The sequence below is a fragment of the Coloeus monedula genome (assembly GCF_965178545.1).
Source record: "Coloeus monedula genome assembly, chromosome: 1".
NCBI lineage: Eukaryota > Metazoa > Chordata > Aves > Passeriformes > Corvidae > Coloeus > Coloeus monedula.
This window is the reverse complement of record NC_138781.1, coordinates 17,076,275-17,090,828: the sequence shown is the minus strand read 5'-3', so window position 1 is coordinate 17,090,828 and position 14,554 is coordinate 17,076,275. Positions and strand designations below refer to the sequence as shown.

General features: G+C 41.6%; 1 protein-coding gene across 1 annotated transcript in view; it reads left to right on the top strand.

The window, feature by feature from the left end:
- GPR158 (G protein-coupled receptor 158) overlaps positions 1–14,554 on the top strand; it is a gene marked incomplete at both ends in the record, with an annotated part of 187,253 nt that overhangs the window by 133,381 nt on the left and 39,318 nt on the right. The window contains one exon of the mRNA XM_082300225.1: positions 3,454–3,563. Within this exon, the coding sequence (XP_082156351.1) occupies positions 3,454–3,563 (110 nt within the window). The remainder of the gene's footprint in view (positions 1–3,453; positions 3,564–14,554) is intronic.

Below are 14,554 nucleotides of genomic sequence, written 5' to 3'. Positions count from 1 at the left end.
CAGAGATGAGCCACAGCTCATGAAATCTCACGCACAGCTGCAGTAACCAGGACAAGAACAGCCATTGTTTGACTTATCTTCTTCTGGTTACCAAATGATTTTCCCCAGATCTTTTTGTTTAAGTAGCAGAAACTGATGTCTAGTATTTAAGTGGATGCCAGGAGCTGGCAGAACTGATGATAACACATTTCTTTATGTACAGTAAAAAGGTTTTGTTACATCCATCAGCAAAACATCCCAGCATTTTTAAGGAGATCATGGTCTAATGGATCACACGTGCAAAAAGGGAAAATGAAATATTGTCAGATTTTTGGTGGGCAGGGTAGTCTTTTAGAACTGAGGGATTCCCTTGTTCTGCTGAGAGCAGCCTGGATATGTGGGTGAATCTGATGCTCATCCTACACTCCTCACTTGGAGCTCAGCAACCCTTTGCTGCACATTTGTTGTCACTTGAGGAAGGCTTAGCTCTGGGGATAACAGTAGGGAATGGGGGTTTTGATAAGGTGGGAGAGGCTTATACAAAACAAACTGGAGACTTTTCTGTGTTATGTTCCTCTTTTTTTTTTGTTTGGGTTTTTTGGGGTTTTTTTTAACTAGGGGAGAGTGAGGGATGGAATGCAGCAGCCATACCTTGGACCAGATTCTTTGCAAGAATTGTATTCCACCTGGGTTAAAAAACTGAGCAAGGCTTCCAGGGCAGTGTTTCTGTAGCCTCTTGGCTCCAATCCATTAAAGATTCTTCAGTTTAGAAATTGTTCCTCTAAAATTCATGGTGCTTATAAGAGATGTAATGCTAACAAGAACTTAGAGAGGGCAGTCACCTGAACATCCTCGTGAGCCCTGATGGGAATGGGAATGACATATTCTTAGAATAGCCTTCTGCGATGCCTAAGAATAAAGCAAAATGTACATATAGCAATTCTTGCTCTTCAAAGCCTGGGTCCATGACAGACCACGTGCAAGAATAGGCAGAAATGGACACTGGCCCTACTGAAGGCACTGTTACAATTCTCCATCATATAAACACTGGAAGATCCAAAAGGGACTCAAACTTGGGTGAAGTGTTTCTTCTGCAATATCCATCCCCACTGGGTGAAGGAGCAGTTAAAATGTGTCTATTTCAAATGGCAGCCTTGCCTCTGCAGCCTTCAGGGTGAGCTGTCACATGCCGGCTCACACCAGGCTGCATTTGAAGTGGTGGTTTCTTGGTTGATATCTAGCCAAATGCCTCAGCTGCTCATACAAATGATTCAATGCAAATCAATGAGATTTTCTAGACACAAGCAGTTAATGTTTCAACAAGCAGCAGCAGATGAAATTGCTGTGTCAGATTGCATGGCAAAGAGAGCTGTTGCCCTTGTTCAGAAAATTTTATGCCTGGAGAGTTTTCAGACCTTCCCATTTCAATTATCTGAAAAATTCTGCTTTCAAATCAACTTTGAAATGTTCAGAGTCTCTGTATGCCAGTCTTTTTTTGACATTGTTTTTCTTTGGAAGAATCAAAGATGAAACATGGTGTTTCCTACCCCCTGGCAAACCTCAGGAGACAAGTTACTGCTACAGACTTTGCTCAGGTTCTGCAACTGTCCTAATGTATATAACTGTATATTAGGATAAGAGGTCATTGCTGCCTTTCAGGTCTTTCTGAGAAGCTTTTTGCTGGATGTTCTGTTTGCCCAAGCGTGGTCATGCACGTGTTGATGCATTTTGGTTTTCCAGCTGATTATCCAAGGAGAAAAGCTGAATGCTGCTGCCTTTCCAACATGCAGAATTTGTCAGAATCCCAGAAAATGTCTACATTGAAGCATGTCAAATCAGGAAACAGTTTTTCACCCAGAGGGTGGTTGGGCACTGGAACAGGCTCCACAGGGAAGTGGTCACAGCACCAAGCCTGACAAAGTTCAAGAAGCATTTGGAGAGTCTCAAGCACAGTGTGACTCTTGGGGTATCCTGTGCAGTGCCAGGAGTTGGACTTGATGATCCCTGTGGGTCCCTTCCAACTCAGTATATTCTGTGATTCTGTCAGTCCAATAACAGTGAACAAAAGTAGGTTAAAATTTGCAGCACAGTTTGATTCAGCAAATCATATTTTTAAAAGAAATAGTTTGATTCTGCTGTATAAAAGAGCATGCCAGTGAAGCACAGCGGCTTCCATCTCTCTCAGCCCACATGTGCCATTTTTGCCCCCACTCTTCTAAAGAAGTCTATGTCACCCAAAGGATGTAGTCCTGGGCTTTTGGCCAATATCCTGAACTTGAATTCCACATAGAAGAGCATTTACTTAGGGAAATAATATGTGACAGCCAGTAGGCACAATACTACCTCTGCTGCCAGAATGTACTGACTGTAAATGAAGCTGTGACAGATGGCCTGAGATGTTTCAGTGCTTGCTTTCTCTAGACCAGGATTACCTAATTAATTTGTACTGTGGTGCATTGGGTTGTTTTAGCAGGTTCTGGTCAGACACACTGAATGCACGGGATCTAGGTTTGCTGGACCAAGCAGGGTCCACAGGTGGGGTAAGGACAGGTTACCAATAAATCCCTGGGACAGCAGGCTCCTGGTGGGACCAGATGAGTGGGAAGGTATATGGGATCAACCCTCAGGACACCAGGGACAATGTCTGTTGGAAGGAGAAGAAATGGACTCCTGGTTCAAATTGTGACTGAGTTCACTGAGCAACCCTGTTTTAGAGAAGAGTGTTATTTTACTTGATAGTGAAGTTTCTATATGCTACAGAAGTAGCTTTCAGTTACTGCTTACGGAGTGTTGTCCTTGTGCATGGTCCTTGGCAGACAGGGCAAAAGGCTTGTAGGACCTCTTTTGTTGTGATTAGAGAAATATGTAGGTGAACAAAAAGCTTATTTTCCTTAAATAAGTGGTGATGCATAGGGAGATTTGATATAGCTTAGATAAAATATATGGGGCAGAAAGAGTTAAGTGTGTCATAAATATTTCGTATTTTGGATAGAGAGAGACTAGTGCAATCATTTTTTGTTTGGCAGAGAAAAATGAGCAGCTATCATTTTGCTAGGTTTATTAGGAGTGACTTTGAAGTGTAACCTAGTAAATACAGCCTATCAAACCAGAATTAAGCCAGCTGCGTTATTACTTGAATAGCTCAAGGAAAATGTCCTTGTCTGTTCTATCCTCTTCTCTGGGTACATGTTTTCACTCAGTTAAGAAAAGTCAGTGGAACTGCATTTAAAAGTGTTGTCACTTCACAGTCTGTCACAGGGTTTTTGCCAGCTCTCTTCAAAAAGGAGTTGGTGCCTAGAACTGTGCCAGCTGGTTGATCTGATCATCCCGACGCTTTACTAGAAAATCTGAATATACAGCAGTACGAGCTGAAATGTGTCTGCTGTCCTGTTTTGCAACTATTCTGCATTTGAATGAAGAACTACTTTTTCATGAAAGCAGTACTGAAGCTCTCTCTATCTTTCTGTTCTATAGGTTGTCATTTTGTATTTTGAGCCAAGTATATTTCGCTGTGTTCTCCTAAGATGGGTTCGTCTTCTGGGCTTTGCTACTGTTTATGGAACTGTGACACTCAAGCTGCACAGGTATTTCACATATTAATTTCCATCTCTGTGGGAGTATGTGCAATCTGTGTGGGTACTTAGATGGAAGAGCTGCAAATATTATCATAAACAAGTGCCATTTCTGGTTTTAAACTCACTGTGTATTTCTCTTCAATTTTCCTGCTCAAATTATATGCCACTAATCTGAGTTGAGCGCTATAAATGCTGACAGGATTTGATGAAAAATATATATGCATCAACTGTAAAATTGAGCAAGAACCCCTTTTCACAGGAGGTGAATATATTTTCTTTGAATATAAAAAATACAGAAGTGTTCATAGAGTGTCCAAAAGTTTCCCTGTGAAATGTTCATGGAGAGATGCTTTTGAAGTGTTTAGACACAGCAATAGTGGGTAAAACAATGGACTGTGGTGCATGTACTTACTATGTTTTCTTATGGCTTTTAAGTCAAGGACTGTTTTCTTCAGGCAGTCGTAGCAGACAGGCTACACACTCACAAGCATCAGTACCTGCCAGCAAAAATGTGGGGCAGATTCTGGGTTCCATGGGATTGGCAGTGCATTCACATGTGACTCAATTTAGCAGCCCAACTTCAATTCTCACTCCTACAGTCCCCTTAAAAATTGAAGCCTTTTCTGTGTATGCTGGATAAAATCCTAATACTTTTCCCTCTTTAAACTTTAATGAAAAAAATTACTGATACATTCTGTAAGTATTTTTATTCAAGCAAAGAGATAAGCAGTATATTGATACTTGGACATATTGAATAACATACACTCGCTCATCTTTTTATCTTATTTTCATTACTGTGTTGGCATGTTAGATAGAGGAGGTTTGATATTATGCTCATAAACTGAATGAGAACTAAAAATATCTTGTGTTTCATGATGCATTATTGGCTTGTCACATTTTGGGTGGAAACCCCTGTTTTCCCATTAAAACAGAGTTCCTTCTTGCAGCTTCCTTTTATTTGTGTCCCTGGTTACAAGTGTACACTTAGGCTAGTAAACTCTAATTATAAAATGCTGTGTCTGGTCACATCTTTGCTTTGAAATTGATCAAGAAAATCCCACACCTCCATGGTATTTTCTGGGATGAACAATTTCTGATGAAAAAAGTGAAACAACTAGAGCAGTAGAGAAGAGAGGGAGCTGGTAACTTTGCTTGGATGCTTTGTTATCTATAGATCAGATAGATTAAAAGCCTATGACTGCGGGTGGCTCATGTTGTCACTGCAGTTCTACTATCCTAACAGGTTGTTTATATGATTTTACATGATGTGAGGAAGCAGCTATCCTGACAGGACAGTTGATCTTCCATTCATATTAAGTGAGGATAGGCTGCAAAATTGGGCAGAAAGTCTTCTGCTTTGCTCATTCAGCTGTTTGGTGTTACTTGGCACATGTGCTGACAGGGTCAGCAAACAGGACAAAACTGAATAAGAAACCAAGAATGCACTGCATCCTTATCCTTGATCATCACAAAGCAATGAAAGCAGCAGACTGGACTGTATCAACGGGACAGTAGTCTGAAGGCTGAGGGAAGTGATTATTCTCCTTTACTCAGACCGTATCTGTGATGATGCCTCCAGACATCAGTGAACTTGGATGAGTTCAGTGAAAGGCCATCAAAATGGTCAGGGCTTGGAGCACTTGTCCTGCAAGGAGAGGTTGAGATAACAGGGTTTGTTCAGCATGAAGAAAATATAGCATTGGAGGGACCTAACATGAGCTATCCAACACCCACAGGGAGGTGAAGCACAGGGAACTTCTTTACAGCAGTGTATAGTGGGAGAACAAAAGACAATGACAAATTGAAATAGGAGATTTCAACTTCATATAGTATGAATTATTATCAGGGTCAGTGTTATACAAGGAAAGAATTTTCAGTATCAGGTTGCTGGTTGCTCATGAGGTTATTAATTTCCATACTCTGAGGTTTTCAAGACCCAACTGGATAAAGCCCTGAGCAACCTTGTCTGGATTCACTGTTAAGCATGCTGTGAGCATTGGATAGCCTTCTGAATAATTCTGTATTTCTTTGTGTAACACAAAGAGGTGAAAAACCTATTTAGTATGTTAATCTAGAAGTACTTCTCTAGGAATCTATCTTTTGTTTTCCACCCAGATATCCTAACCATTCCTTTCCTACATTTGTGATATTGTGGTCTCTTTTGGTGCTGAATATCTCAAGTCCCAGAGTGTGCCTTGCAAAAGACTGAGTCAAGGTACATATATATGTTATTATACACATTCACAGCAATTATGCTGTTAGGAATAATGTGATGCTAATAGAAATTTGGTAGAAAATTTTGGCAGATCTAATTCAATCCACAGTTCTTACAGGGCTGAGGAATGGCATACTGCAGACATCACAAATACTCATGACAAGCACTGGTTCCCTCCCACAGCTAACCTGTGTCCTGCCTGGGGGAAGAAGCAATTGCCAGCAAGGAACTTGTGATTTTTCTGTGTTAAATGGGAAAACCAATACTGTGTAAAGGTAGCTCTTAATGATAATGAGAAAGTCTAATGCTGTAGTTCTCAACAAATGAGGTGCTTTGAGTAGCACTGGAGCATGAAGGTTAACCAAAGCCAGGAGTCACTGGAAACACTTGGGGTTTTTGTAGCTTTTTTAGTTTTCCTGTAGCTCCTCACTTCCTAAGGAGGTCTCAGAGGTTTTGTTCAGGTCAGGCATCAAGGGGAAATCAGAAAATAAGTCAAAAGCAGATGCTTAAGGAAGAGTAAAAGAACAGGGAAGTCATGTACTGATTCATTCTTTGAACACCTGTCACAGTAAATTTCTACAGTGCCTCATCCTTAATTGCCTCTTTCTTATTCACTGTGCATTTTTAAAGTAACGAGCTGATGTTTATGGGGGTGGAAGGATGGGGGCATGGAAATGAGCTTAATTTAAGAAATCTAGCTGAAGAGCTATGAACATAAAATAAAACACTTTCCTTAACAATGAATTTTTCAAAATAACTCAAGAAATAATGATGTTTCAAATTTAACCTTTTGGGTTTAAAGGGGCTGCTGATGCTGCACCTTTCAGTATATTTCTGTAACTGAAGATTCTCTAGGTCCTTTTTCAAGCCCTGTATTTTATGAACAGGTTATCTCATTATTTTTGATGTTGTGTGAACTTCTGTCATCTTCATGTCTGGATTAATACAGAATCCTTAATTCTGGACTAAAGCATAAGAATGAAACAAAGTTACTTACATACAGACAAAAGTATGCATATGTGTGTGTATACATAGGATAGCTTTCAGCTATTTTAGGAAAAGGAAACCCAGGTATGGGGGTCTCTAGTTTGTGGGAATCTCCATTTCTTATATTACCAAGAGAAACAGAGGAGAGTGGGAAAGTGAGGAGAACGAGAAGGTATGGGGAAGGTAATGTTTCAGGTATGGGAAACATGACAGTGGCATAATCCACACTTTTTTGACAGCAGTGATGGTGGGATGGGAGTGTTAGTGGGAGAACAAGATGTTAACACTATGATGCAATTCTGCGTTTCATCTAAATGCTGTGCTAAGATTATATTGCTGTGCTTTGCCATCTGGTACAGTTGGAGCAAGTAGTGGACCTTCCTACAGGTTTTGGAGGTGGTAAAGAACAGAGGAAAAAAGCAGTGTGTGTAGGTAGTGTGCAGGTGTTTAGAGGCATGTTTTAGTGGGGGACATGGTTTAGTGGCTCTTTTGGGAGTGCTGGGTTTATGGTTGGACTTGATGATCTTAAGGGTCTTTTCCACCCTAAACAATTCAATGACTCTCTGTTTCTCTGGATTGTGGTTCAGTATCTAGCCAAATAGGAGACTCATGCTAGCAGAGACCCCAGAGAAGTTGTCAGTTTGCTTCTTGAAGCATCAGTGGTGAGGACATGGTGTCCTGTTCCAGCCAGGACAGGGTTAAAGTTAGCATCAGCCAGGAGGGGCACAGCCAGGACCCTGGGGTTATTTGATATCGACTCACACCATGTGCAGGGGGACTGAGGGTGAAGGGTGGGTGTGTGGGTGGGGAGCACTCGTGTATGACTCATTTGCCTAATTTGTACACTCTGTTATTAGTATTATTTGTTGTTACTGTTCCTTTTCTTAGTTCATTGCTGTTTCTGCTAAATTGTTCTTATCCTGTGATCTTTACCTTTTTGTGCTTTCAGTTCTTCTCTTCATCCTGCCACAAGGGAAGGTTGGGGGAAGTCAGCAAGCAACATGGGGTCTGGGGTGTTTCAGTGGGAACACTAAATTTGGGAATACCGTTCCTAACTACAACACATGGCATATATGACCTCCCCTAGGTCAGCTAGGACTGGGAAAGAGGATACAGATGAACTTGTCTAAAAGTGTCTGGTGGGAATGTGGTGCAGAAAGGAGCAGAAGGTACCTTGGCAGTTGGAACCTGTACAGCTGGATAATCCCATAGCCAGTATTTCACAGGTCATAGTGCCAACAGGTAACAGCTCCATAGTGCCAGTACACCACTACCCCATGGTTCCATGAAATGGGACACTGGTGATGAAGCACTGAAGAGAGAAGTTTTGTCTCGGAGAAGTGGTTACTGGTAATAGCTTAAATTGGCAGGCAAAGTGAGATGGGCTTGGGCTGTAGTGGTGAACCAGCCTGTTTTTTTGAAATGAGTCAGGCCCTCATGGTTATGTTGGTTGAACACACAAAAAAAGTGGAAGATTTACTTCCTATTGAATTATTCTTTTTTCTTGTGGAAGGTAAGAGTGAAATAGCTTCAGACAGATGCATTCACTGTTTTGATGGATTTTGCCACTGGATGTGGTCCATAGTGATTTCTGTAGTCATTGTTATCTCACATGAAACAAAAGGAGGAACATCTGTTTTCAAGGCAGATGTTACTATTGCAGAAAGGCAGTGTCCAGAGTGCTGGTCTGATACTGCCTTGTTGAACTGTTTGGGTTTTTACTGCTTTAACTTGACTGACAGGATTTCAGTCTGTTTGCAATACAGGAAAAGGAGTGGTTTGGTCAAGCTGTAGAGATTTTTACACTGTAGGGACTTTCTGTAACTCTTCCAACCATTTATCTATTTCTTCCCTGGAAGTGGCATATTTCAATACCTGAGGTTGTATACGCTGAGTCTTACTAAGCTTTGTGAAAAGCAGTTTTGGGGCAGAAAACAGACCTTATGAGTGTTCCCACAGAGCAAAGGCTGAAACCTGCAGCATCAGGTCCTTCTTTGCCTGGTATGCCCTGGGTGGTCAGTAGGCACACTGTGCTGGTGGCTGCCACACTGTGCCTCGGGCCTGGCTGCTGGAGAAAGTGGCAGAGAAATGAGGTTTTAAGGGCTGGGGACTGAGTGAAAGGCTGGGGATCCAGGTTAGGGAGGGAGGAAGCTGGGCTTGCTGAAAAAGTGTCCGCACATACAGTAGGAGTTCATAAGGAATGAAGTTTCACTAATTAGACAGGTCATGGAAAAATCGGTTTTCTTGTTAGCATGCCTTAATTAATTAATTTCATGAGTATAATTCATGCCTCTTGTCTGCTGCAAACCCTTGCTACTTTGTTTACTTATTTTTATGGTATACAACAAAACAGGGCTTTAGAGAGTAAATTCCAAATAGCATTCTTGCATGATGTACCTTCAAGATGAAATTCTTATTTTTGCAGTTCTTCTAGATTAAATGAGTCACATTCTGTTGTGCTGTGGCTTTTTTCTCAATAAAACCTGCATTATTAAAATCTTATTTAGCTCTTTTGTATCCCTGCCATTGTCAAGCAATAACTAGCCTTAACTAGACAGTATAATGGTTCAGTTTCATATCTCTGAATAAAGTATCTACTTTCTTATGTATAAACTAGCTGTTATGTAGCACAGCTGTTAAAAAACAGTGCAGAACTAACCTTGATGGAGCATCATGTAGAAGTGGGATTAATAAACATTATCTTAAAGCAAAAAAATCAGCAGCATATAATGTATTTAAGATTATTAGGGCACTGGGATCCTGGAAAATATTCTCATCCATATTCCTATTAATATTTAATTTATATAAAAATGTTGTAGATACAGCTGTACAGTTCCAAGGGCTGGGTTTTTAATCACCTTAATGTAGCAAACATCCTGCTTTATCATAGCAGACTGAGTTTGGCTAGGAAGGTTCAAAGAGAAGATAAAGAAATTATCTGGTGTTTTAATATTCAATTACATTGTTATCATGATTAGAAAAAAACCAGCGGTGGGTTGGAAGGCACTTTGTAATGATACACAGGTATCACAAGGCCTCTCAGATGTCTTTCCATGGCATGCAAGAGCACCCTGGCAGATATGGTGAGAAAGGGCTGGTTTTGCACATCAGGTAAACATGATAGGAGAAGGGCTTCAGAGCTGGATCTGGAACCTATCCTTTCCAAGACCTTATCCAAGTCCAAGACCTCCCTCGGGTAGCAAAACTTTGTGTGTGATGCAGTACCTTCCAGGTAGGTGTGCATTTGTGCGTGCATTTGCAATACAAGTAATAATAGCTCTACAGACTGGTTTTTTCTCATTATGTGGGAAGGATGGAACTGGTCAGTGGAGCAAGGTGTCTCTGCTGAGTGGGATTATGGTATAAAAGAGAAACCAGGCATTACACTGCAATACTTGAGTTATAGCTATTTGTGGAGGAGCATGATGAGGGAGTGAAGTATGTGACTCACAGGCGGGCTGATCACAGTGGAAGCAGAGATTTTCAGATCACATATGCTGATTGTCAGTGAAGAATCATGACTGGAGAGGAAGCTTCTGGTGGGCTACTCTGAGGGATGAGGAGTAAGCCTGATACTATTTAGCATTTTCAGTTGCAATGAACAACCAAGCACAAAATGATTACTCACAAAATTTTGGATAACAAAGCTTGGCGAAATAGTAAATTCTGTTTCAGAAAGTATAGTAATGAAAAGTATTCTTCACTAGAATCATAGAATACCTTGACTTGGAAGGGATCCACAAGGATCATCCAAGTCCAACTCCTGCCCCACACAGGACAGCACCAGGAATCCCACCATGAGCCTGAGCCTTTGTCCAAACACTTCTTGAACTCAGACAGGCTTGGTGCCATGACCACTGGCGTGGGGAGCCTGTTCCAGTGCCTAATCACCGGGTGAAAAATGTTTTCCCAATATCCAGCCTAAACCTCCCTGACACAAGCTCAGGCCATTCTCTTGTGTCACCACAGAGAAGAGATCAGTGCCTGTCCCTCCTCTTCCCCTCATGAGGAAGTTGCAACTGCATTGAGGTCTCCTCTTCTCCAGGCTGAACAGCCCAAGTGATCTCAGCTGTTCCTTATACGGCTTCCCCTCAAGGCCCTTCACCATCCTCATGGCCCTCCTTTGGACACTCTCTAATACTTTAATGTCTTTCCTATGTGGTGTTCAAAGTTGTGGTGCCCAAAATTGCATGCAGGACTTGAGGTGAGGCTGCCCCAGTGCAGAGCAGAGTGGGACAATCCCCTCCCTTGCCCGGCTGGTGATGCTGTGCCTGATGCACCCCAGGACACGCTTGGCCCTCCTGGCTGCCAGGGCACTTCTGGCTCATGTTCAACTTGCCATGGACCAGGACCCCCAGGTTCCTTTCTGTGGCACTGCTTTCCAGCCTCTCATTCCCCAGTCTGTCTGTACATCCAGGGTTGCTCCATCCCAGGTACAGGATTTGGCAGTTGTCTTTCTTAAATGTCATGTGGTTGGTGATTGCTCAGCCCTCTGATTTGGCAAGGTCTCTCTGCAGGGCCTCTCTACCTTCAAGGGAGTCAGCAGCTCCTCACAATTTAGTATCACTGGCAAACTTACTTAGTATTACTTTGAGTCCTGTGTCCAAGTCATTATGAAGATCTTGAACAGAACTGGGCTGAGAGTGGAGCCCTACAACCCTTCTATTGACCAGTCAGCTGATGTAACCCATTTACTGTAAACCTTTGCACCTGACCCATGAGCCAGCTGCTCACCCATCCCGTGATGTGTTTATCCAGCTGTGAGATGGGCATCTTTTGCAGAAGGACACTGTGAGAGAGAGTAACAAACACTTTGCTGAAATCCAGAAAGATTATATCAACTGGCTTTCCTTGATAAATTAGGTGGGTTACCTTGTCATAAAAGGAAATTAAATCTGACAAGCAGGATTTTCCCTCGTGAAGCCATGTTGTCTGTGAGTGGTGACTGTGTTGTCCTTCAGGTGTTTTTCAATAACTCCCACAATAATAATCTTCTGAATTTTACTGGTCACTGAAGAGACACTAACAGGCCTGTAGTTCCTAGGGTCATCCTTTTTGGGACATTGGGACAACATTAGCCATCTTCCAATCAACTGGGACCTCTCCAGATTCCCAAGACTGTTCAAAAAGCATTACAAGAGGCCTTGCGATGAATCATCCAGTTGAATGTTCCTGGATGAATCCCATCAGGCCCCATAGACTTAGAGGGATCCAGCTGGAACAGCAGATCCTGTTCAGGGATCAACTGGGAGTTTTTGATTCTCATAGCCATGGTTCTCCTGCTCAGGGCACTGGGACCCCCTTAGCCCATCATCAGTGTTGCAGACAGAGGCAACAAAAGCATTAAACATCTGTGTCCATGTCCCTGTTGCTATTGTTTGGTAACTTGGGCTTTGTCAAAGAGATGCATTTGAATGTAAGCAAAAGGTAAATTACAACTAGGGACTATTTAAAGACAAAAATGTATGGAGAACAGGAGGTTAATCAGTAGGGAATTGATTTTACAACAGGAGACAACATCTTCAAAACTCGTATAAATGCATTATGTCCTATTCTTGAGATGCATTTTTAAAGGAGGTGTACAATAGATGGTTGTGGTTCAGAAACTATTTGAGGGCTGGGAAAATGCTTGATACTGTGAAAGCTAATCTGGTTTTTAGATCTACAAGAAGATTGAGAGATGACTTCTGTGGTGTATAAACAAGCAGGGAGAGGAAAAGTAGTCACAAAAGACTCTTTAATCTATTGGACTGAGGTTTAATCAGATCTGGTAGCTGGAAGCTAAAGCCAGAGAAATTCTAATGAGCAATCTGGCATACGTTTTTCTCAGAAGGGTGCTTAGCTATTGAAAACTCCACATAGATTGGGGGAGAAATGAAAAATTTTTGGTGCTGCTTTCAGTTCAAGACTGATTCCTCTCTAGGAAGATTCTCTAGCTAAGTACTACTACAAATGGCAGGAGTTTCAATAGAAAAATGTAGTGGTCTGTGTTACACAACTGATCAAGCTGTATAATTTAGTGGTTAATCCAGCATTTGGCCTATATTTTACAAATATGCAATAAAAATTAAATTAAGCATTCTTTTTAGTATAGATCTATTAAGATATTAAGTGTATTTGTAAACTGAAATGACATATAGTGGTACTGTTTGTTGGAGTGTACCAGCTGCTTTGACATTCATTATTCCTGATCACTTACTCTAATGTGGATCTTAAGTATGGGGGAAAGCAGTCCCTGGACCATATATTCTCACATATTAGTTGTTCTTTTCTGGATTTCTATGAAGGCCAAAAATTGCCATTATGTTCTTGAAAAATTGAGTATCTGATCAGTGGTAACCAGCTACTGGTGACATAAAATGCTGTGTTGCTCTGCTGTAACATAGACAGGGATAAAGCTCATTCAGCATTGTACTGGTCTTCACATTGGTGAGTTACCCTCATAGATGGTTTTCTGAAAGAGGCCCGAGGTGCTCTAAGAATTTAACATGCGGTATATTGGATCCATGATCTGAGCTGGAAAGGCCAAGACAATGCTGGCTTGACTGCTTGAAGCTCAGGAATACATACACAGTAGGTCCTGTAGAAAGTTTCAGTATTAATTCAGTTGTAAGTACTAAGCCATTCTTTTTAGAACTAATCTGTAGTATTTTCAATTGATATTCACTACCAAAAAAATAGTATTAAAAATAAAAACTGTTTTTCTGCTGTAGAGTATTACAGTACAGGACAAGTTTTGGATGTTCTTGAGTCCTACCTCCTTTGTGTGCACAGTGTCAGCCTCTGTTCATACTTGCAGTTACTGTACTTGGTTCAAGCTGGAGCCTCTGTTTCTGGCAAATCTAAAAACACTAGGTGTTAGTAATTAGTGTAAAATTTTGAGTGCCTATTTCCAATGTGTGAACTAAGTTAGCTGGGGGTGCTGAATTATTCAAGGGTCTCTGAGTCTCTTCCCAGCCATCAGCAGTGCTATGCTCTGGCAGTTCAGGGCAACACAGCTGTGCTGGTGGAGCCATGTTCTGCCCTTGGCCTCTGCTACAGCAACGTCTCTCCCTCTGAGATTTTCTTGAGCAAAAAAAATCCTTCTCCCCCCTTGTTGGGCTTTTGGGGAGATGTCACCTGTTCCTCCCAGGTGTGTCTAGGGGAGGTTACAATTCCATGTGAGTGTGGGCCTGCTGGTGGGGAGGCCCCAGCTTTTGGCAGCCTGTGCCTCAAGAGCTGGCTTGCACAGAGCTGTTGGGAAGTGGCAGCCACTCTTGTGACCACAAATCCTACTAAGCTTTTTTTTTCTCCTTGCCTATCTTTCTATGCAACCATTAAGCCTCTCTGGTATCAGTCCTCACCAGTGCAGGTATTCTTGTTTTCACCATTCTATTCTAAGAAGCACCAGGCATTGGCAACCAGGGATTCACTGGTTCTGCTTTGTTGCTCTGTGTGGATCAGGGTCTTTGTCAGAGATGTTTTTCAGCAATTCTTTGATAATATTTTCCACTGTTCGCTTGGGAATAATGCAAATAAGCATTACATGTCTGAAATCATACTTCAGTTCAAATTACATAAATTCATGGCTTCTAAACAAGGAGAAATGTCAGAAGATACTGTGGCAATTTCACAAGGGCTAGTAACAAGAAAGTTGATATGTATAAGCAAGTATGGTACCACTGTCTTACTGAAACAAGGCTAAAAATCTGTGAACTGTTTAGTTCCAGATGTTGCAATCAAATTTTTGAGCACATTTTTGCAATCTTCTAGTCTTCTCCTTGACTTGCTTTTCTAGTTTTTGCATGTGACAAGCTTT